General features: G+C 40.1%; 1 protein-coding gene across 1 annotated transcript; it reads left to right on the forward strand.

The window, feature by feature from the left end:
• The first annotated feature begins 151 nt into the window (after positions 1-151).
• On the forward strand, positions 152-23,671 carry LOC117302433 (coatomer subunit beta'-like). Its single transcript, XM_033786382.1, has 21 exons — positions 152-193; positions 3,186-3,206; positions 3,890-4,006; positions 4,541-4,627; positions 5,528-5,654; positions 6,224-6,372; positions 7,835-7,981; positions 9,238-9,337; positions 10,125-10,267; positions 11,816-11,915; positions 12,173-12,272; positions 13,475-13,585; positions 14,135-14,330; positions 14,930-15,073; positions 15,447-15,577; positions 16,662-16,980; positions 17,774-17,988; positions 18,470-18,562; positions 21,156-21,333; positions 22,330-22,395; positions 23,301-23,671. The coding sequence occupies exons 1-21, from the start codon at positions 191-193 to the stop codon at positions 23,505-23,507; spliced, it is 2,754 nt and encodes a 917-aa protein (XP_033642273.1). The 5' UTR covers positions 152-190; the 3' UTR covers positions 23,508-23,671.
• Positions 23,672-24,553: the final 882 nt, after the last annotated feature.

Raw genomic sequence — 24,553 nt, forward strand, 5'->3', positions numbered from 1 at the left:
TGCTTCTAAAGCTATGTCTAGTACCCAGTATACACAACCAACGTCTTATGAAATAAAAACCATTTGCCGGGAGCCTGCTTCTTTTAAAGTTCTCGTTGATTTTGACGAGACTTCCCCCTTTTGGCGAGAGTTGACACGTCAGTTCATCCAACACACACGTCTAGTCTGTCTGATTAGTGCAAAAGCGAAGATGGTAAGTTCTGAAAAAGCATCTTAAAACGTTGTCGTAAAGTAACAGTTTTGTTTTATAAAAGTTGGTGTGAACCACTCATTTATTCAGTAATCATGTGTTTAAAATTTGGGAGTGAATGTTCATGAAAAGGAGAAATTGTGCGTCAGTTTAATAAGATCAAGTTTTCACGTTCAAGAAGTAACGTGTGTTAACATGAGTGTTCCGTTTGTTTCCGACACAAAACAAAAAGTTTTATCTTTTTTCCTTTTAATTAAGTTAAGTTTAGTTAGGGTTTATTACGCTTATTAACAATTTAAATAGCCTATAAACTGTCCTGTATTTTAAAAACGTTGCCAAAAGGCATATCATTCGTCTTTTTAATTTGGGATGTCGGACACTTCGTACCTTTGCCACTTCGTACCCTGGACACTTCGTACCTTCGGGACACTTCGTACCGTACCCAAATTGGTCACTTCGTACCGTGGGCGGGGTACGAAGTGACTATCAGATAAGTCACTTCGTACCGTCAGCCGAGTCACTTCGTACCTTCAGTAAAATTATAAAAGTATATAACTGAATACCTCATGAATTGTTATTAATGTCTAAAATGTGAAAGTCCTTGTCAGTGTGAAGTTTAAAATATCATGATTTAATATTGTAACATTCGTGCGGATCAGCCATTCGTTCCAGTCAGCCATAGAGGGCGCCGCTCCGCTGGAAGTTTTTGAGGCCCGGTGTACATTACGTCATCCGATGTTTCCGGATATTATAGGAAAAGATGGAATACCAGTTTTTAAGTGGTGGTAATGGGTCATTAGCTGTAATGGGTCATTAGCTGTTAATGTTTTGTTAACCACTGGTTTGCAAAAACCCCAACTCATCGATCACGAAGCGCATCATAATCAGTTGACAAGTAATTAAATAAAACACCATTTGGGTTTGATTCATTTTTATTTCATAGCCTACTCATCACTATCTCTTCAACATGTAAATAAATAAAACATTATTTGGATTCGTTTTTATTTCATACTCATCACTAAGCGCAACATAATTAGTTGACAAGTAATTAAATAAAACACCATTTGGGTTTGATTCATTTTTATTTCATAGCCTACTCATCACTATCATTCAACATGTAAATAAATAAAACATTATTTGGATTCTTTTTTATTTCATACTCATCACGAAGCGCAACATAATCAGTGGATAAATAATTAAATAAAAAAACATTTGGGTTTGATTCATTTTTACTTCATAGCCTACTCATCACTATCGGTCAACATGTAAACAAATAAAACACCATTTGAGTTTAATTCTTTAATTCACAGCTACATGTGGAAACACGTAATATTATTATTAAGTAATCAATCGGTGCAATAAGTCTATTGGCAACACTAGCAATGTGACCCTTCAGGTTGATGCAAAAATTCAGAAACTATGCAGAAATCCTGAAGGTACGAAGTGTCTCAAGGGAAGGTACGAAGTGTCCAAGGTACGAAGTGTCCAAAGACACTTCGTACCTTCAAAAGGTACGAAGTGTCCAGGGTACGAAGTGGCAAAGGTACGAAGTGTCCTGACACCTTAATTTGAAATGACATTCTTCATTTTGTAATTTTTTTTAATTAAAACCTACAAACTAAAATAAAAGTAAAGTAAAAAATCTGTTTATCAGTTGGCTCTATTTATTATATTATTTAAGTTATGTGAAATTTTGAGCTGATTTTTGCTGTCTAATTCTTACAAAAAGTACAAAATGTATTGTTAAAATTGCATGTCAATTCTTGCACTGAAAACCCAAACGCTCAACAATCTAGAAAAATAGAATGCAGTTCAGATGGTCATTTTGTTCACGAAGTAGATTTGTTTACATCGAACAGGCGCTTTTGCGTCTCTGGTACTAGGCCCTAGGGCTAGGCACTCGAATTTCCACGTACCTTCTGGCTGGGTTTTGTGAAGTTCGAGGGTGGAGTACCTGGTTGAAACAGGTGTTTTAAAGGATGTCAGACAACTCATCCGTCGGACAACTTGACCATTCGGACAACTCCAACTCAACTGGTCAGACAACTCGACTTTGAGACAACTCAGCAGATGGCCAAGACAAGTCGACGGTTGAGCGTCGACCTCCGTCACTGACATGTTTACATGAATTTCCTGTAAACCCTAACCCTAACCCCAACTTTCTAACCCTAACCAAACCCTTTCCCGGCCCTGTGTGCGCACCGTGCTGAGGCCCCCGTCAAGGCCATCTGTTGACTTGTCATGGTTTAAGTCGAGTTGTCTGACAGACGTCCAAACAGTCGAGTTTTCCGACAGACGAGTTGTCTGAAACCTCCCACTTCAAAAAGATGGAGCATATAAAAGTAACTGTGAACATGCTTTTTGGTTTCTGCAGGATTTCAAAAGAAGGGAATATTTTCAGACCGTAGCAATTTTGCGCACAGTGTTTTGTGCACACTGAATGCCAATATCAAGTAGCAAAACATGATTTCCGTGGAGCAAATCGCAAAACATTTTCTGTAGTGTTTTCCTATATGGCATGCTATTAAAAAGAAATTGTTTTTTGGTATTATACATGAGTGTTGGACAAAAACTTAGTCATGGGGTGTCGTGGCCGAGCGGATAAGAGGACCAAACTCAAGCTCTGGTGTTTCTATTTAGCAGAGTGTGGGTGCGAATCCCGGTTGTGACACTTGTGTCCTTGAGCAAGACACCTAACCACAAGCTTCTCTCCACCCAGGGGTAAATGGGTACCTGTGAGGGCAGAGTTGGTTCTTGTGATTGATTAGCTTTAGTGCGCTACATATTTGGCGGCATAGGCTGTACAACTACATGTATACTCCACAGGGAGCTGAGATGGTTTCGGGAATGATTTAAGGCCCAGTGACCAGGGGTAATAATGTTGAAGCGTCACTGTGTGACGGACCTGAGCACTATAAGCCACTATTATTTATAAAAGTTGTTGTTGCGATATTTATATCAGCTATAACATTTTGATTTGTCTTTTTTTTTACAGCCTCTCAGACTTGATATTAAGGTAATAACAACTTTTCGTTTATTAAAAGTACAAGATTGATAAAACTACCTCCCCAAAAGTGTCTTTAAAAAACACTACCAATCTTACTTTACCTTTAAATTAACAACTAAGTTCCAAAATACTTTCAATCTGAAAGCTCGCTGATTATATGAATACTCACCAGAGTTGAGATTGTCGGTGTGAATGATTAGCAAGTTGTACACCCATTGGGTTGCTGGTGCTGCATGCTACTAAGTTGAGATTATTGTTAATATTATTATTATTTTTATTTATTCGGCCATTTCACAATAACATTTCACAAAGTACAGTAACAAGCAACTTGCAAACAAAAGTTTAGCAATAGGAAAACAAATTAAATAAACATGTTGTTCAGAACTACCTATAGGGCCACATGCTAATTAGTAACTAAAGCACTGGTCCTGAATGAAGATGACTAACAGCAAGGTGTGGATACAACAGCGAACATGTGAACAATAGATGAAAGATGAGGGTAGATTGGGTAAGGACAGGAAATGGTCTGGACTGGGAGCGGGAACAGCTGGGAATTAGTAACAAAGACAACCCAGCTCAAGATGGCTTAAGGAATGCCTAAAGCCTAAGGCCAAATGATAATAACTTATTAATTGCATATAATTACCTATTATTACTATTATTAACAATATTTTTTTTCCCCATATATCCAGCGCAAGCTCTCTGCACGGTCCGACCGTGTGAAGTGTGTGGACCTCCACCCTACTGAACCATGGATGTTAGCTAGCTTGTACAACGGCAACGTTCACATCTGGAACCATGATTCACAGGTCTGTCTCAATTTGACATCTTTTAACAGTCCTTCTGTCTGACCCTAGGCCACAACTTCATGAAGCACACTTCATGTAGCTAAGCACAGCACAAATTACACACAGGTCACTGAGGCAATGGCCTCTGTTGCCCCTGGTCTTGGCCTTGGTGCCCCTTCAAAAATTGACTCTAAGATTTTCCTTTGAAAGGGCAAGGCTGTAATAAAAATGGCCTTGGAAGGAAGTGTCCTTTGCAAAATGAAAATGGCCTTGCCCTTTCATAGATGAAACTCCAGGCCTGTAAGGAATCCCGCACATTTTCGCTAAGCAGACAACTGCTTGGCAATATTTTCTGCGTAACACCTCTTGGGTTCTGATGTATTCTGAATGATTGTAGTGCTCAAAGTGATGTGTGTTAAAACATTTAAGCTGTAAACTCCGAACTGAACAATATCAGGATAAAGGAAGTTTGTCGACTTTAGAGCACTGACAGCAAATTAATTGGTTGATTGGTTGATTTCCTTTATTTTCTGATATCCTTTGTGGTTTTTGCAGACACTTGTGAAGTCCTTTGAAGTATGTGATCTTCCAGTGAGAGCTGCCAGATTTGTGACTCGGAAGAACTGGGTGGTTGCTGGCTCGGTAAGTGATATTGTATCAAACAGAATGTAACGCTTGATCTTGATCTTGATATTTTGTTTGCACAAATGGCTTTAGACATGGCTGTTGACGTGCAGTCCTACAGGTATCGCTAAATTTTGCACGGTGAGGCCGGTGAATTGTTGTCATGTTCATACTTGCCAATTGGTTCTAAACTGTGTGCGCCCCGCTGAGTTGCGAGTGTCTAAGCATGGAGGAAGGAAGAGAAGGAGCTCGAACGAAGGGACTTCAAAAGTTCGAACCGGTGGTACCGCGATCGTTTAACGACACCTCGTAATCACCCACATACCTTATACAGACAATGGAGGACCTGGCGTTTGTGAGTTTGCGCGTGCGCACTTGGTTCTTCACTCAACTATGGTGTCGTATGTCGTATGACTATAATACAGAAAAAAAAAAACTTTTTGAGACCTGATAAAAATTGTGTATACTTGTGTGCTAATACCCAAATTTTGAACCACCGCTAATGACCAGAAAGTCACAAAAAATGTAAAAATATGCCATGATGTTTCCGTGATACCACAAACGGTAAATGAAAATGTGTATATTATTCACAATTCTTGTCTCCAATCATTCAACTTTACACGAATGCAACAGCGCAGTCTGGCGGTACCACACCTTTTGTACAAAGAGATCTAATCCTGCTCGTTAATTGGCCGTCCAGCTGGAGGTTACCTATCTTTTTCCACTGGTCAGACAGGGGCATTGTCAGGATATTCTTTTGTTACTCTGCAGTTTTGTGGGTCGTTCGAGCTTCTTCTCTTCCTTCCTCCATGGTCTAAGTAAACTAAAAGTGCTTTGTATTGTGAATTACTTGTGTTCGAAACCTCTCAAAAAGTAACAATGTGTTTGACGCGAATCGTCTTTGGTTTTGCTCAACAGGATGATATGCAGATTCGAGTGTTCAACTACAACACATTGGAGCGAGTACATAACTTTGAAGCTCACTCCGATTACATCCGAGCTATCTGTGTCCATCCAACACAGCCCTACATACTCACCAGCAGTGGTAAGTTAGTAACAGCCTTGAGGGAAGACTAGTCGTATTGTGCAGGCCTGTGTGCTTCGTTTTTGAAAGGGCAAGGGCCCCAAGGCATTTTCTCCTTGGTAAAGGGCACCCTAAGCAGATATTGTAAATTTCTACCGGAGCATTTTAGGGGGGAACCAATACAGTGACCAGGGGGATAATCATCTTTGATGCCTCCGTGGAGCATCAGGTTTGGATGAATTCAACCTGCAATATTGATTAGTAACATGACATGAATTGCACTGCTGGGTGTATACACACAAATTTACCAAAACCTTATAGTGTTATAGCATTGTGTCCACCATATCTCAAACAAGGCTTATTGGAAACTTTTGAAGGGCACCCAGACAAAGGTAGTCCTAACTTAGGACTAGTCCTAGGCAATGCTAAGAGATACGACCAGTCCTAAGTTAGGATGAGTTACTGGTCCTAACTTAGGACCATTCCTATCTCTTAGCATTGCTTAGGACTAGTCCTAAGTTAGGACTACCTTTGTGAAATCCACCCCTGCATCAGATACTAAGTTGAATCTCTTTGTTTATCCTCTGCAGATGACATGTTGATAAAGCTATGGGACTGGGATAAGAAGTGGTCCTGTGCGCAGATCTTTGAAGGTCACACACATTACGTCATGCAGATCATCATCAACCCTAAAGACAATAATACGTTTGCGAGCGCCTCGCTGGATCGAACAGTCAAGGTAAGGCAGAACTAAGTTTTCAGGGGGAATCCCCCAAAAAGTGGGGCTTATAGCTTTTTCAAACTTTCGTATAAAATATGTTTTTATGGATATATTTGCAGTGGATTATAAAAATTGAAATGGGAAAGAAACTGAACTCTTTCCCCTTGTTTGAGTGCTGCAGGCTCAGTCTAGCAGTGGTATATCCACTTGGTTTCATGATATTATTTACATTGCTGTATTTTCTTTGTCATTCTCCGAGCACTTTGCATTCATAGGAAAATTTTTTATAAGTTATCACACAAGCGCGAGTGGAATACAGAAAAAGATAGCGCTTTTGCGTCCCATATCCAACTCGGCCTTTGGCCTCGTTGGATATGGGACGCGTTTATCAGTCTCACGTGCAACGCACAAAGTTAAAAATTTCAGAACGTTATTTCGCGACGAAGCACACAAGGTTTAGAATATATTTTTGGCACTGTCCGTATATGGAGCGTGACGCATTGACATTCATAATACGCACTGTGCAATAAAAACAGAGGAAGTAGTATATAAAACATAGGAAGTAGTATATAGGTTTTTATCCCCCCTCCAGTTCAAGCATCTGATTGGTGGAATAGCGCGTACTGGAAGATAAAGGTTATTATTATAATTAAGAGCTCATTGGGCAGGAGGGTGCACTGATAGTAAAATGGTTGGGCTTAGTAATAGTTATGGTAATTATTTGTGTGGCTTGTCACTTTCCAATGCTACAATCACAGCCAAAATGCTTGGGCCATTAAATAAATTTAAATAGACTGAAATAGTCTATTACAGCCTACACCATGCAGACACATAGGCCAGGCTTTGTACTTTGTAAAATGTTCCTACTTTTTTCAAAGGACCAAATATCATGCCTGGCTTAAAGACCTGCTTGAACGAAAATGTCAAGTCGTGAACGTTGCTGAATTTCACTTCAAATGTTTTCAACGAATAAGGATATCGAGTCATATGATTATAAAAAGATTTCAATTGTGTCAAAAAACAATCATTTCGAATGCCCTTATCTGGCGCTTTTCTGAGAGATTTGCGAAAAGCCCTGTTACGTAATCACTCTCAAAACGTCATAGTTGGGAGCTCCAATTTTTAAAGCCGCTTTGTTGCAGCGTGGAGGTATAACAAAGCAAACTCCCACAAATGACGCCAGCGGCATTGTCCTTCGACGCGCGCTCTCAACGGCAGAATTGTTTTAGTTTTTCAAAACCTTTAGGTTGGGGCCTAACTTTTTAATCGATAATTACGAAAAATTCAGAAGTGTACACATATCAAAATTACATTAAAATGGTGAACAAGTGCAAGACACTTAAGTGGTGAACAAGTACATTATAAACAAGTTACAATACCATTTCCGTTGAAAACATTCAGCTCATGTAGGTGTTTAAGTCATCACCATTTTGTGAATAAATAAGTTTGTAAAAATCTGACTCTAACATTTGCATTACAGGTATGGCAGCTTGGGTCCAGCACTCCCAACTTCACCCTGGAGGGACACGAGAAGGGAGTGAACTGCGTCGACTACTACTGCGGAGGAGACAAGCCGTACCTAGTGTCTGGAGCTGATGATAGATTCGTTAAGATCTGGGACTACCAGGTAGGATTCTTGACTTGCAGTCATTCTTTGCCGAGCAGTTTAGTACATTGGGGTGTGGGTTTGAGTCCTGGTCGTGACACTTTGTGTCCTTGAGCAAGACACTTAATAATAATAACAATAATTATGGACACTTTTGTAGCGCCGGTATCCGTCGCAAGTGGTGCTCACGGCGCTGCTCTACTAACCAACAAGCAATGAAAGTAGCATAACATAATAAGAAATAATTGCTTAATTGAGTTGGAAAGTTTTACAGTTTCAGGTAGGGAGTTCCAAAGCCTCAGTGCTGTGCTCTGAAAACTTCTCTCCCCCTGTCGATGATTTGTCATTTTTTACTGAAGAAGTTTCTGTTTTGTAGATCGTAAGCCACGATGTCCTGGGGTATAATTGCTTCTCACCACCCAGGGGTGAATGGGTACCTGCGAGGGCAGAGATGTTTCTTGTAATGGATATAACTTACTGTGTTACATGAACATACCTGGCAGCACAGTCTGTATACTCCCAAGGGACCTGAGATGGTTTAAGGAATAAAATATATGGCCCAGTGACCTGGGGTAATACAGCTTGAAGCTCAATGATCATTATTTGGAATCATGCTATTTAAGAGTTTGTAGAGAAGGGGTTCGCCCCGGTGTTCCTGGCTGTGGCTGCTTAATGCGCCGTAGCACCTTGTAAACCCGTATAAGGTGCTAAATAATTGGGTCGCAAAATTCATCACTGCAATAACCTATCTTTCTGAAAGTTTGTATATACTCAGCGCCTTGAGTACCTTGTTTGGTAGATACGTGCGCTATATAAGACTTCGATATTATTATTATTATTATTATTTATTATTATTACCATAAAGTAGATTTCGGAATTCAAGGGGGACTTCTTTAGTCTTAGAACTGTCCTGCCTTATGTTGTGCTGTCATTAGGGACTTTTCGTTTTCGACGACGGATGGTTCTGCGACGGTAAAGATGACATTTGGCGTCATCTGCGCATGCGTCGGCTTTGAGGACGGTCGTCTCTCAATTTCTACGACAGTACTTGGGATGAATCTTCGTTGTGCTGAAAACGACAACGTTTAGCTGAACAACCGTCGCAGAACCATCCGTCGTCGAAAACGAAAAGTCCCTATTTAGCCTCTGAGAACGACTCTTCTAGATTTGAAATGCGAGGCCATCATACAAATTTAGTCCTTCTGTTTGGTAAGCAGTTTGCACCAGTAATTTTTGTAACTTTATATTTCATTTGATGTCCTGTGTTTTTTTTTTAGAATAAAACCTGCGTTCAGACACTGGAAGGACATGCACAGAATATCTCATGTGTGAGTTACCACCCTGAGCTGCCTATCATTATGACTGGATCAGAAGACGGTAAGCACAAGGATCAGAGTTTGATTAAGTAGTTGTTATTTTTCTTCAGATGTAAAGAATTCATGCTCTGTAATCCACTTCTCTTGTCTTGAGGGTACTTGAGGTTTAGTACTGGTAATGAATTTGTATTATCAATGTACCTATTTGTTGTTTTTTATGACTATTAATTTCATACTTTTGGTCAGTTTTAAAAAGGTGTGCATAACAGTGATAAGATTGACTCTGTGCATCTCCTGAAGACGAGCCAGAGTATACTATTTGAAATACCAAGACTGCACTGGCTCTTCTTCATAGCAAACACTCCTCCTAAAGAGAGATTTACACTTAGTTGTACCTGCAAGTTGACTAGTTATAGTTACTTTCAAAACGGGATGTTTGAAAAACAGTGAAAAAAAAAAAGTTTCTGGTCACTATTTTCTTGCAACTTTGATTACCGATTAAGCTGAAGCTTTTGCAGGTTTGCTGTTTCATGTTGGGTCACATAACGCGTTGATACTGGTCTTAGACAATTACCAATTTTGGCCGCAGGTTGTTTGCACTTCTAAGGGGCTTATCAATCGGAACAGTCAATGTTAAAACAATTCAAATTTGTTTTGACCCAGCACCCACCCATTTTACCAACCCACCAACCCATTTGACCCACCCCAAAACCCATTTGACCCCCCCACCAGCCCATTTGACCCGCCCCACCCGACCCACCCACCAACCCATCCCAAACCAAATGTTTTTTAAACACCGACTATCTGAATTGGCCCTAATACATTTATTTGTTGTTTTGTATGTACAGGGACAGTACGTGTTTGGCATGCTAACACCTATCGCCTAGAGACGACGCTTAACTATGGACTGGAACGTGTGTGGGCCATCGCTAACATGAAGGGGAGTAACAGTATAGCTCTGGGCTACGATGAAGGAAGCATCATCATTAAGGTAAGGCCATTTTGCCTACTTATTCAAATCTTTCTGACCCCACTCTTTTGTTCTGGTCGTCTGATTAGACATGAACAAATAAAGGCAATGTCAATCGGATTCTAGCAGGAAAAACATCGGTGTGTTGACACGACATCCAGCATCAACTGTTTATGCTTAACTGATCCCTAGAGGGGGGTCTGTACGGGTTTGTTTTTGATTTGAAACAAAAACATTCTAAAGTCGAAAAAGCCACCGAGATGCAACAAGTTAACCTCAAGAGCATGGGAGGCATGACAAATTTGTTTTCTTCTGTTTTATGTACTGCAATCCAGCTTGTGAATAACACTTCTTATGATGACTTTTGTTAGTCCTGGCAAATTTAGATTGAAAGCTTCATCAAAGTTGTTATGATGTATGTTTTGTATTAATTTTTAGCAACCTTGGACTACCAAATGTAACTTTAATGCCTGTTTTTACCCGTAACCTGTTACCTATCTCGTAGTCTTCTGACCGTGGGGGGCACCCCTTGAAGACGTGTCAATCACTTTCTTCTAAATTAGTTTCCTCCGTCCCTTTCGATCATCAGACTTTCCTCAGGCTTTTCTCTGCCTGCCTCTCTTTCATCCTCCTGGTACAGTGCCTTGCAGGGTCGTCTTAGCAAGTCCTGATGATCGTGAAATGTTTCTGCGTCATTTAAAATGTAATACTCTTTGTGTTGTGTACGAATAGATAGTTCTCAATAGTGCCATCTCTACGGGCAACCTGCGTTTTGGCTTTGAGCTGTGTGATGCGTTCTTAAAGGAACGCAGTGCCTTGGATTTGGATGAGTTGGTCTATAAAAAGCGTTTGAAACGGTTTGTTATGAAAAGCATATGGTTAGAAAGATGTTTTAAAAGTAGAGTATAATGATCCACACAAGTATCACTTGAAATTGCGTGGTTTTCCTTAGTAAAAAAATTGACTCACATAAACGGCCGACCGTATTAGTCGACGAGGTAAAAAAAAAAAGGCAATTTCACGGCATATTTGTGTAGCTCATTGTATTCAACAGTTTTCTACCCATATGCATTTTGTATCAAACGGTTACAGAACGCTTTTCAAAGACCAATTCGACCGATCCAAGGCAACGTGTTCCTTTAACTTTGTTTGTTGCCGAGCGGTTCCACAGCCAAGTGGTTCAATCAGCTCATGATTGTCTTTGATTTAAAATAATTGTTCTGAATTTGTTTACTATCTCGTAGAGTGTCTAAGATACTTTACTGTAATTGCTTCTCTTCAGCCAGGGGTATAAATGGGTACCTGCGAGGGTAGAGGTTGATATTGTGTATGAATTAAAGCCACAAGCGCCTTACAGGCAGCTCAGGGCTGTATACTCCCAAGGGAGCCGAGAAACATTACAGGGTTATTGGCCCTATGACCAGGGCACTAATGTAAAGAGCATTGATACGGTTATTGTGAAATGCGCTATATAAGAATTTGTTATTGATATTACTGATATCTGTGGTCATAGTTGAGTTGAATGGAATTGAATTGAAGGCCAAATATCTGATTGTTTGAACTTTATAGCTTGGGAGAGAAGAGCCTGCCATGTCCATGGATGCCAGTGGGAAGATCATGTGGGCCAAACACGCTGAGATACAGCAGGCTAATCTCAAGAGCATGGGAGGTAAGATTTACAAATTGATCTCATTCACTTGGGATGCGTTTTTGGCGATTGTAACCAATAAATGTTTCGGTCGAATGGCCAGTGATTAAGCAAAGGCCATTTCAAACCTTTCATTTATCAATTGTCCATTATTATTGCACGTCAAAAGGATAAAACACAAAACCATATTCTTAATCAATCAATCCAAAATTATTATTAAAGTTGTTGTATATCTGTTGAAGTGATGCTTTAAATTGTCTTCCTTCTGTTGCTCTTAGATCTAGAAACGAAAGACGGTGAGCGATTGCCTCTTGCCATAAAGGACATGGGAAGTTGTGATGTATACCCACAAACAGTCAGCCACAACCCTAACGGAAGGTCAGAACCAATATCACTAGTTTTAGGTTTTGTAAAGTTTTTGGCTCCTTTTGCCTTTGTGTTTTGTTGTTGTTCCTTTTGCTTTTAACCTTCATTTCTTTTAAAATTTTTTTGTTATACTCACTTTACCTATGGTAGTTTTATTGTATATTGACCCCTTGCACGCGCGTCACACGCGGCAACTGATGCCACGCTCACCATGTTGGTGGTCAATAGGTTTACGTGTAAACGCCGCGCCGCCTAAAATGCGCACTTTACTGAACAACACACGTTGACATTGACCACCAAAATGGCGCATCCAAGATTATTCTGATGATGACGTCAGATGAAATGGGTCAATATAGCCATTTTTTATACATTTGTAAATTGGTTTTCACAGGCATGATATTCTTCCTACTTCAGTCTGTTTTTGGTTTGTTTAGCCCTTGGAAAATAATCAAGATTCTTGTTATTTTAAAGCCTACACCATGCGTACATGCTAGGTCAACCCCCGCACTCCATAAAGTGTCTGGAAACGTTTGCAGTACTACTAATACCATGTACAGTACATCTCTATTGAAGACATTCAGAGAATCAAGATATAAATTTTTTTCTTCATCAGAACACCACCCATGTAAATGGTGTCACCCTGGCTCTTGTGCTCATTCAACGCAGAGCTTTTAGTCGCAATCTTCTTCATTTGTTACTCATATTTAGTTGAGTTCAATTTCTATTTTCGTTTGATTTGACTGTATTGTTGTTACCAAGCTTTGTACCATTAAATATTTCTGTATTGACCGATTTCACCTGACGTCATCATCAGAAAAATCTTGAATGCGCCTTACTGGTGGGCAATTTCACTGTGCGTTTTCATATATTATAAACTCTATGCCGTGCGTTATGCAGTGAAGTGTGCATTTTAGGCGACGCGGCGTTAATACACGTAAACCTAACTGCCCACCAACATGGTGAGCGTGGCATCATTCGCCGCGTGTGACGCGCTGGCAAGGGGTCAGTTTGTAATTTGCTTCTTCTATTTGTCCTTAGTGTGATTCTTTTGCTCCAAATGATCTTCCAGGCAAAATTTGTCATAATTTATCAATTTCTAACAATCATTCCAACCTCACAGTCTCATCGATGTCAATTTCCTCACATTTTGTTAAGAGTTCTTGGACTCTGAATCTATGAAAGCTCAATGTGTATTTGTTTTTTTATTCCTGTAGATTTGTCGTCGTGTGCGGTGATGGAGAGTACATTATCTACACAGCCATGGCACTCCGTAATAAAAGCTTTGGATCCGCCCTGGAGTTTGTGTGGTCACACGATTCGTCGGAGTAAGTAGATTCTGATTTTAAAAGATGTAGCCCTAAAGGGTTGGTTCTTAGTGAATACGAGTGCATCTTTATCACTCTCCTCTAAACATCTTAGATTACTGTTTCAAACCTCAGTGGCTGGAATTGCATCTTTGAGAAGGCAAGGTTATCTTCATCTTGCAAAGGGCACTTCCATTGGAAAATCTTAAAGTCTAGAGGACGCTTTTGACTAAGGGCAAGACCACAGTCAAGACCAGGGCATCAAAGACCATGGCACTTCCATTGGAAAATCTTAAAGTCTAGAGGACGCTTTTTACTAAGGGCAAGACCACAGTCAAGACCAGGGCAACAAAGACCATGGCACTTCCATTGGAAAATCTTAAAGTCTAGAGGACGCTTTTGACTAAGGGCAAGACCACAGTCAAGACCAGGGCAACAAAGACCATGGCACTTCCATTGGAAAATCTTAAAGTCTAGAGGACGCTTTTGACTAAGGGCAAGACCACAGTCAAGACCAGGGCAACAAAGACCGTTAGCAGTTTTCATGTGGAGTTCTTTTCCTCGTTTCAGGTATGCAACGCGTGAAAGCAACACTCTCGTCAAAACCTACAAAAACTTCAAAGAAAAGAAAACGTTCAAGCCAGACTTTGGCGCTGAAGGTATATACGGAGGTCACCTCCTCGGTGTCCGCTCCAGCAGTGGTTTAGCCTTCTATGATTGGGACACGACGGAACTGATACGTAGAATTGAAATCATTCCCAGACAGGTAAGCCATTCCTTGCTTTATTATTTCTGCTTTTGGTGTTATAGTTACTCGATTTGCTTTGTAATTTGTGTGTGATATTTGTATACTCTCTGCATTAAAGACACTGGACACTATTGGTAATTGTCAAAGACCAGTCTTCTCACTTGGTGTATCTCGACATAATATGCATAAAATAACAAACCTGTGAAAATTTAAGCTCACTCGGTCATCAAAGTTGGGAGATAATAATGAAAGAAAAAAAAGCCCTTTCCACACAGTTGTGTGCTTTCAGATGCTTGATTTCGAGACCTCAAGTTCTAACTCTGAGGTCTCGAAATCAAATTCGTGGAGAATTACTCTGAAATGACTCCACTTAAGAGGGAGCCGTTTCTCACAATGTTTTATACTATCAACCTCTCCCCATTACTTGTTACCAAGTGAGGTTTTATGCTGATAATTATTTTGAGTAATTCCCAATAGTGTCCACTGCCTTTAATGTATGTGCCTCAAAATACCACTGTTGTCAGATTGTCAAGTATGAGTTGGTTGTCTCAAGAAACAGTCAAACAGTAGAGGAGGGTTAATAATAATAACCTAAGTCTCATCCCTCTCCTCTGTAGGTATACTGGTCTGAGAACGGAGAGCTGGCTTGCATCGCTACCGACGAGTCCTTCTTCATCCTCAAATTCAGCACAGAGGCCGTTGCTGCTGCACAAGAAACAAACGAGGGTATCACAGAGGATGGGATTGAAGAAGCATTCGAGGTAATAATGCATAAGTGCATAGATCGTGTCAAGCGGCAAAGAATGGATCCTTTTAAATACATAGATTCTCACCCTTTAGATCTATCTATTAATTATGTTTTGGGGTTGAACATTAAACAAAATGACTAGAGCAGGATTTGAACCAATGACCTCTGGATTAAAGGCAGTGGACATTATTGTTAATTGTCAAAGACCATACTTCTCACTTAGTGTATCTCAACATATGCATAAAATAACAAACCTGTGAAAATTTGAGTCCAATGCACAGTTTTGACCTAGGAGGCTACTTTACAAACGGGCTTAGCGCGGGGCCTTGGGTTGTTATACTTGATTATTCAATGTGTCTGTTTGTTGTTGTTGTTGTTGTTGACAGGTTGTAGGGGAGATCGAAGAAATTGTCAAGACCGGTCTGTGGGTCGGCGACTGCTTCATTTACACCAACTCACTCAATCGTCTCAACTACTACGTTGGTGGAGAGATTGTCACCATCTCTCATCTTGATCGGTAAGGCTCAACCAGATACTTTTCATTCTGCTTTCATTTTGGTCTAGGGGGTGGTTTGATAGACACTTGCCTGCAGGCTTCGTTTTTGAAAGGGAAAGGACACCAAGGCATTTTCTCCTAGGTCAAGGGTACCCTATGAGGAAATTGTAAATTACTACTGGAGCATTTCAAGGGCACCAAGGCAATGACCAGGGCGCATGGAGACAATCAAACTCAATGCCTCTGTGGAGGATCAGGCCTGAGAACCATTTGGCGCAACCCCCATCTTGGCCTTGGCCAATCATGGCAGCATGCCCAAAAGTTGGAACAATTGGCTGTAAAAATGTGGGGAAAAAAATCGCTCTACAAGATGTTGCATAGCTGCTGCCATTTGCATTGAAACCACAGATACTTCAAAACTTAAAGGCAGTGGACACTATTGGTAATTTTCAAAGACCAGTCTTCTCACTTGGTGTATCTCAACATAAGCATAAAATAACAAACCTGTGAAAATTTGAGCTCAATCGGTCATCGAACTTGCGAGATAATAATGAAAGAAAAAAAGAAAACCTTGTCACACGAAGTTGTGTGCGTTTAGATGGTTGATTTTGAGACCTCAAGTTCTAAATCTGAGGTCTCGAAATCAAATTACTTCTTTCTCAAAAACTATGGCACTTCAGAGGGAGCCGTTTCTAACAATGTTTTATACCATCAACCTCGCCCCATTACTCGTCACCAAGAAAGGTTATATGCTAATAATTATTTTGAGTAATTACTAATATTGTCCACTGCTTTTAATCACTGTAAGTTAATCACCCAGAAGCTTGAAGAAAACTGTATAGACAAGGGTACTTGCAATAAACAAGAAACTGGAGTTAAACTCCTTCTCTTTCTCCCATAATAAGTGTTACAAGTACACATGACCTATGGCTTTATGTCCCATCTGATGGACAGAGTAATTATGGTCAAGTATCTTGCTCAAGGACACAAGAGTCATGACCAGCCAGGCAGGGATTCGAACCCACACTGAACCCACACTTAAAAAAATGGTGCACTACACCGGTTGGTTATGATGGTCGATATAAACTTTTGTCTCATCTCACAGAGTGATGTACCTCCTCGGCTACATCGCCAAGGACAACCGTCTGTACCTCGGCGACAAGGAACTCAACATCGTCAGCTACTCAATCCTCCTCTCCGTCTTGGAGTACCAGACGGCCGTCATGAGACGAGACTTTGAGACGGCCGATAAGGTGCTGCCGACAGTCCCGAAGGAACAGCGGACCCGGGTAGCTCACTTCTTGGAGAAGCAGGGCTTCAAGTCCCAGGCGCTGGCCGTGTCGTGCGACCCTGAGCACAGGTTTGAGTTGGCGCTGCAGCTGGGTGAACTTAAGACGGCGTATGATTTAGCGCTTGAGTCTGAGGTACGTCTTTCACTTTAGAACAGTAATACTCTTTCTGATAAAGATTTGATTTGCATTTGTAAGCTTTAGGCTTTTTTCATTATGGGCAATTTAGCATTCTTTATTGTTTTTTTTAAGCCGTGCAAATAAAGTCAGTTGATCATCGTATGTACATGTAAATGTATGTACATGGGATTTGAGGTATTGCATGGTGAGGTATCAATATATATTTGTTTTGTGGTAACACCACTGACTAGACTGACTAGAGCAAGCTAGTCGGAGAGCTGACACTATGTAAGAACTCGCTCTGCGTTAGTGCAGTTAAAACGATCCTATAAGCTAAAGTAGTAGTCCCTGCCAATTTTCTACTTTTCCGCCCAGGTAGTCGTTGAAAAGCAGGACAGTTCTTTTCAGAACTGAGAAGTATCCCGAAAATCGGAAAATCTTCTCCGTGGTAGTAGAACATATATAGCAAAACAGTTTTCTAAAGAAAAAAAGTCTACCTGGCAAGTAGACACACACATGGTGTTACCGCAAACCATATACAATTGAATCTATTTTGCAAATTGCTTTAGCTGAAAGTGTGCTTGGAGATTTGCCCAGAATGTAGATCCCAAGTTTGTTCTGCGGTGGTGTTTTCAGGACTTTCTGCACCTGCGATCACCATTCTTTGCTAATACAGGGCAAACGCAGTTTCTTGGAGTGCCTAGTTTCTTGGAGTATGGATGTGCATAGCAAAAATATCCTACTAACCTGACTAACCTGACTTCTTGTCTAACCTAATTTTCTTGTCACTATTCCATCTTGTCTTCAGGCTGAAACTAACTGGAAACAACTGGCTGAACTTGCAACTGCCAAATGTGAGTTCAAACTGGCTCAAGAGTGTCTCCACAGAGCTCAAGACTTCGGCGGGCTGTTGCTGCTTGCCAGCTGCTCTGGGGACGGGGAGATGGTCTCCAAGCTGGCCGACACGGCCAACGAGAAGGACAAAAACAACGTGGGATTCTTGGCGTATTTCATGCAGGGAAAGTAAGTAAATTGTTTTGTTTTAAAGACACTGGACACCTTTGGTAATTGTCAAAGACCAGTCTTCTCACTTGGTGTATCTCAAATTTGTATTAAGTAACAAACCTGTGAAAATTTGAACTCAACTGGTCGTCGAAGTTGGGAGATAATAATGGAAGAAAAAAAACCCTTGTCACACGAAGTTGTGTGTTTTCAGATGCTTGATTTCGGGACCTCAAATTCTAATTCTGAGGTCTCGAAATCAAATTCGTGTAAAATAACTTCTTTTTCCAAAACTACATTTTTTTAGAGGGAGCCGTTTCTCACAATCATTTAAACTATCCATTGCGTGTTACCTAGTAAGATTTTATGCTAACAGTTAATTTGAGTAATTACAAATAGTGTCCACTGCCTTTGATGATTGTTGTTGCTGTGAAGGCTTGTCTCTTTCACTTGAGCACTTTATAAATGAATAATTTGTGTGGTGTTTATTTTCTTCTTCTAGGATTGAGGAGTGTCTAGCCTTACTGTGTAAGTCAGGTCGCTACCCAGAAGCTGCCTTCTTCGCCAGGACGTACATGCCAAGCAAGATATCGGAGTAAGTATGTTGTTTCAAGGTTGAGCGGGTAAGCTCAACGGACTCGAGTCTCGGTGGCTGAGTCACCGGAATGTGGGTTGGAATCCTGGTTATGACACGTGTGCACTTGAGCAAGACCCTTAAGGGGCGGACACACAGGCATCAACAAAGAGAGCATAAATGAGAACATTAACAATGCACGCACGTCGCCCTCGATTGGTTGAATGGACCTTATGCATTGACGTCATCCAGCCGATATCTAAGGGGAAAAGCGGTGACGAAACAATCGAGACGCACAGATTTGACGCCCGGCGTACAGTGTTGGCCAATGAACAACCTCCTTTTTACCTCTAGGTGAGGGCGCCCTACTGAAATGACGTCTTGTGCATAAGGTCTATAAGTGTACGCGTATTCTGCGCGGAGCAATTTAACCGATAGAATGCGTTCTCTCGGTGTCGTTATCGGTTTTTTGTTATCGCTGCAGTGTGACTGGCCCTTTAACTATAATTGCTTCTTATGCCCCCCAGGAGTCAGTGGGTGCCCGTGAGGGTAGAGATTGTTTGTGTGAATGATTAGCAGCCTGTCTGCCCACTTGGCTGCCGATGCTGCATAATACTAAGGAGTTGCGATGGTTTCAGGAGTGCTTAGTGTTAGAAGCTTTGAGAGGCCTACTTGGATTGAAAAAGTGCTTACTAAATATCACAATTTGTGGTTATTATTAGCATTACTATTGTCGTTGTTTTTTATATAAGTTTTTGTTCATTTTCCCCCTCCCATTTCTTAGGTGCTTTGTTCTTTGAATACGTAGCCCTGAAAAAGTGCATACAAAATATTAACATTTGTATTATTATCATCATTATTATGGTTGATTTGTTTTCTCCCTCCCATTTCTTAGGTGCTTTGTTCTTTGAATACGTAGCCCTGAAAAAGTGCATACAAAATACTAACATTTGTATTATTATCATCATTATTATGGTTGATTTGTTTTCCCCTTCCCTTTCTTAGGTGCTCTGTTCTTTGTATACGTGGCTTGAAAAAGTGCATACAAAATATTAGCATCTGTATTATTTCCCCCCCCCCCTTTGTAAGGTGCTTTTTTCTTTGTATAGCGCCATATAAATGCTTAGTATTGCGATTGAGTTCTCAACCATGTTTGAATAGTGTGTACATTTATAGATGTTGAGAAATCTGCTTCCTAGGCCTAGAGTACATGTAGATGTTATTTGAAAGCTCATAGGGGCATGTCACACAAGGAAATTTACAGGCAACCAGTTGCAGACAATCTCCAAGAAAAAAAAATTCCACTCGCATTTGAATGTTCAGATACTGTTTGAACAAAATTGATGTGCTGGAAAAGTGATCCCGTAGCATGCACTGCAGTTGAATGTTCAGATACTGTTTGAACAAAATTGATGTGCTAGGAAAGTTGTCCCATAGCATGCACTGCAGTTGAATGTTCAGATACTGTTTGAACAAAATTGATGTGCTAGGAAAGTTGTCCCATAGCATGCACTGCAGTTGAATGTTCAGATACTGTTTGAACAAAATTGATGTGCTAGGAAAGTTGTCCCATAGCATGCACTGCAGTTGAATGTTCAGATACTGTTTGAACAAAATTGATGTGCTAGGAAAGTTGTCCCATAGCATGCACTGCAGTTGAATGTTCAGATACTGTTTGAACAAAATTGATGTGCTAGAAAAGTGGTCCCGTAGGATGCACTGCATTTGAATGTTCAGATACTGTTTGAACAAAATTGATGTGCTAGGAAAGTGGTCCCGTAGCAGTACTGCAGTTGAATGTTCAGAGACTGTTTGAACAAAATTGATGTGCTAGGAAAGTGGCCCCGTAGCATGCACTGCAGTTGAATGTTCAGATACTGTTTGAACAAAATTGATGTGCTAGAAAAGTGGTCCCGTAGCATGCACTGCAGTTGGTTGTCTCCAAAGTTGCCTGCAAAGTTGCCTCATGTGATAAGGGCCTTTTTTGTTGTTTCAATCGCTCAGAATCTCACAGGGGGATCGATCATTCTCTAATGCTCATCCTCTTCTTTGGTATAAACTCCCTCAAAACATTCCCAACTTGTCTTCTGTGAGTAGTTTTAAAGAAACTCTCAAAACATGGTTGTTCACTCAAGCTTATATATAGCCCATCAAGTGTTGTTATGTTCTTTTATAAGGTTAGGGTTAGTAGCTTTGTATAGGCCTATACTTACACTTTATTTCTTTCAATTATTTGTTCCGTTTTTTTCGCCACGAACATCTTTTGTGATGGATACCGGCGCATTATAAATATTCATATTATTCATATTATTATTATTATTATTATTATTATTATTTATTTATTTATTATTAGTCTCATTTATTTTGTTGAGCAAATAAACCCATTTTTTTTGCAGGAAGTGCTGGTTTTCGACACAGACATCATGATATATTTTTAAAAATATTGGTTTATTAAAAATCAAACTTGGCAGCCAAAAGGCTGAACTGTGTTTAGGTTTACAATATAAAAATACATTCAAACATCAAACACCAGCAAATAAACAATAAGAGATTATAAAAACAGATATAATATATTTTTACGGTATTTAATCTAATCTTCCAATCCTACCGTTAGAATCGTGACATCGTGGAAGGAAAGCCTCGGCAAAGTGAACCGGAAAGCGGCCGAGGCCCTAGCTGATCCCACCCAGTACGAGAATCTCTTTGTTGGGCTTAAGGAAGCCTTCAAAGGGGAGCAGTACCTCAAGACGGTTGAGAAGACGTACCTGGCCAGTGCCTACCCGGACGTACCGGTAAGAAACTTGTCGGCAAAAGATCTTCTCTCACCGAGTGTTTCTCAGTTTTAACCGGAAATCTTTTATTTGTTGTTATATAAATAAAAAATTGACTTTTGTTGTTCTTGACCCACATAAGTTGTTCTTTGTTGGTCTGTCCAGTTGTTTCCCTCAGTTGATTTACTTCCCATGCCTGCATGCTCCGCTTCAATTCATTCCTTTTTTTTTTGCTCATCTAGTTGCCCTCCTGTTATGTTCTGTTCTGGGGTTTTTTAATAATTATTGTGTCCTTTTTGCTTGAATAATTATTGTATTCGTTATTATTTTGATTGGTTTGTTGTGTTATCGTTTAACTTTCGCTGTGCTTTTTGATATACTTGTATTTGTTGAGGTCAAGTAAATAATAATAATAATAATAATAATAATAATAATAAAAATCAAATTCATAAATCTTGAAGATAAAACCATATGGAACTCCCCAGATTGCTGAGTAGGGTTTTTAAAAACAAAGGCAAATGTATTAGCAGGCTTCGTGCTTGCAATCTTTCGTGCTCGCAAGCTTTCCTGCTCTGCGCTCACAGTTAATTTTTGTTTTGCATTAGCCAATCACATCCCTGAGTACTTAACAAGCAGGGATGAATTATTTCAGACTTTGTGTAAATTTGTGTAAATTTCTGTGTATGCCAAATGGACAACTGACCAGGGCCCAACTTCATGGCTCTGCTTACCACAGAATTCTGCGCTTACGATCACGATTTTCCGCTTACGTGCAAGCGCTAGCCTTGTAAGCGTAGAATGCCTAGTTATGGGGAGTACGTACATGCAGAAGCCCAAATTCGCCGCCAACCCGTGAAATACGCTTGCCGTAAGCACAGAATTCCCTGCTTTCGTAAGCGCCGTTTCTGTGCTTACGGTAAGCAGAGCCATGAAATAGGGCCCTGCACTCTTTGTGTTTTTCTTTATAGAAATTTTTGGATAAAGTGAACCTTACTTTTTTTTTTTCTTCACTTTCAGAGCACTTCGGAGAGGAATGTTTTGGAAGAAATGGAGGCAGCATTAGAAAGTGGAGGCTTTACAGGGGTGAGTTTGACAAATCTAAAGGGGGAAATATGATGGTGGTGACGTGCTAAGACATCTGCTCAAAAATGGCAAAGGTCCAGGGCTAGAATCCCACTCGAGTTACTTGCAAAAACACTTGGTATATAGTGGTTATCACACATCAGTGTATGGCAAAAACCAATAATGTTATTTTTTTTGTGTGTGTGCATTGATTTAACCCGGTTATTGTTAATTTGTATTTTCTTAACTTTGTAAAAACTTGGTAAATTTGAGTGGTGTCAACCTTTTGATTGTTTTTTAATTCAAATGAATAAACCACTAATAATAATAAATAATAATGATATTTATTACATATATATTAATAAATATTCAGATAATATAATATTTATATTGTTATAATCGAGACAACTGGACTTACTTTTTAAAGACACTGGACACTATTGGTAGTTGTCAACGACTAGTCTTCACAGTTGGTGTATCTCAACATATGCATAAAATAACAAACCTGTGAAAATTTGAACTCAATCGGTCATCAAAGTTGCGAGATATTAATGAAAGAAAAAACACCCTTGTCGCACGAAGTTGTGTGCTTTCATATGCTTGATTTCGAGACCACAAATTCTAAATCTGAGGTCTCGAAATCAAATTCATGGAAAATTACTTCTTTCTTAAAAACTACGTAACTTCAGAGGGATCTGTCTCTCGCAATGATTTATACCATCAACCTCTCCCCTTTACTCGTAATAAAGAAAGGTTTTATGCTAATAATTATTTTGAGTAATTACCAATAGTGTCCACTGCCTTTAATTTGTGACGACAGTTTCACGTCCTATCCTGGACACATCATCAGGTCGACTGATCTTGTGGTGGCAAAAGGTTGGTCACTCGTTTGGGATATTAATTACGTTTCATTTATTTGATATTAGGACCAAGAAGTTGCAGAGGAGCCAGTTGCGGAAGACCCAGTCGAGGATACCCCGGCCGTAGAGCAAGAGACGCCTGCTGCTCCTTCAGAACCAGAAGCAGTACAAGAAGACGATTTAGACCTCGATTTAGACGATCTCAATATCGACGACAACGTCGGAGATCCAGGAGACGACATCAACCTAGATGACGACTTCTTAGATGATTAATCAAATTGCATACATTCTCTTTTAGATGTTAAGTATCTGACACTATTCTATTACCGTCACGCTATTTATACCATGCCTGATTTATGTGAGGAACTGTCAAAATTTGAAGTTGACTTTCACCTTTGTGATGCAAAGACTACCAAAGTCTCCCATTTGAGAGATTTGCAGTTATGATACATTGTAGCCGCTTGTGAAATCCTCACCCCAGGTCTCATGAAACATTTAAACTTCTGTCTAAAGTTATACATTCCATGCGGTTTACACAATGGTACCTCCCACCAGCCAGAATCATTGAGTATGTTGGAATAGTGCAGATAATTAACATCACCCTATTGTACAGTACATTTATCTAACAGTAGAATTTATAACCAGGGGTCATGTCAAGTTCAACACTAACTGTATACAGTCGGTAGGATTTGAAACTTTGCATGGTGGAAATAAGATATAGAAGAGTTTGCAGTAACACCATGTAATAACAATCTCTAAATGAGTTGGGGTGATTCTGAAAAGAACCATTGGATTAACTCGACGTTTCGATCAGTATGCTCTGATCATCTTGTGGAGAATGCTGGACTCTGATGCTGCATGCTGCTTAAGTACTGGGTGGTGGATCAGCGGTGATGCACGAAGGCGGGAAATACAGGCGGGAAGTGAACTCGATGATGCGTGGTGAAACCTGTTGTATACAGTCGGTACGAGCTCGCAAAATACAAGGTTCTGTTTTTTTTGCCGGTCCCAAACTGCGCCGTTCTTGTTTCAATGCACTCAAATATGGATTGTACGAGCACGGTAGTAGCGAGAACAAGGTTGTGTTGTAAAAATTCTCACATCTGGGTATAATTCGTTGAGGTAGTCATTTATGACATGGTGTGATGGACTATTCTGATGACGTTTAGTACTCTTAGAATGTGGGGTGGTGGGTTCGAATCCCACCCGAATAGTATCCATGTGGATGTTTGCCATCAGGACTGGGGAAGGGGGCACTGAGCAAACGGTGTTCAGTACACATTGGTGTAGGGTCAAATAAAAAACAGTCTGAAAAGGAA

This window comes from Asterias rubens, chromosome 18 (assembly GCF_902459465.1).
Source record: "Asterias rubens chromosome 18, eAstRub1.3, whole genome shotgun sequence".
Taxonomy (NCBI): Eukaryota; Metazoa; Echinodermata; class Asteroidea; order Forcipulatida; family Asteriidae; genus Asterias; species Asterias rubens.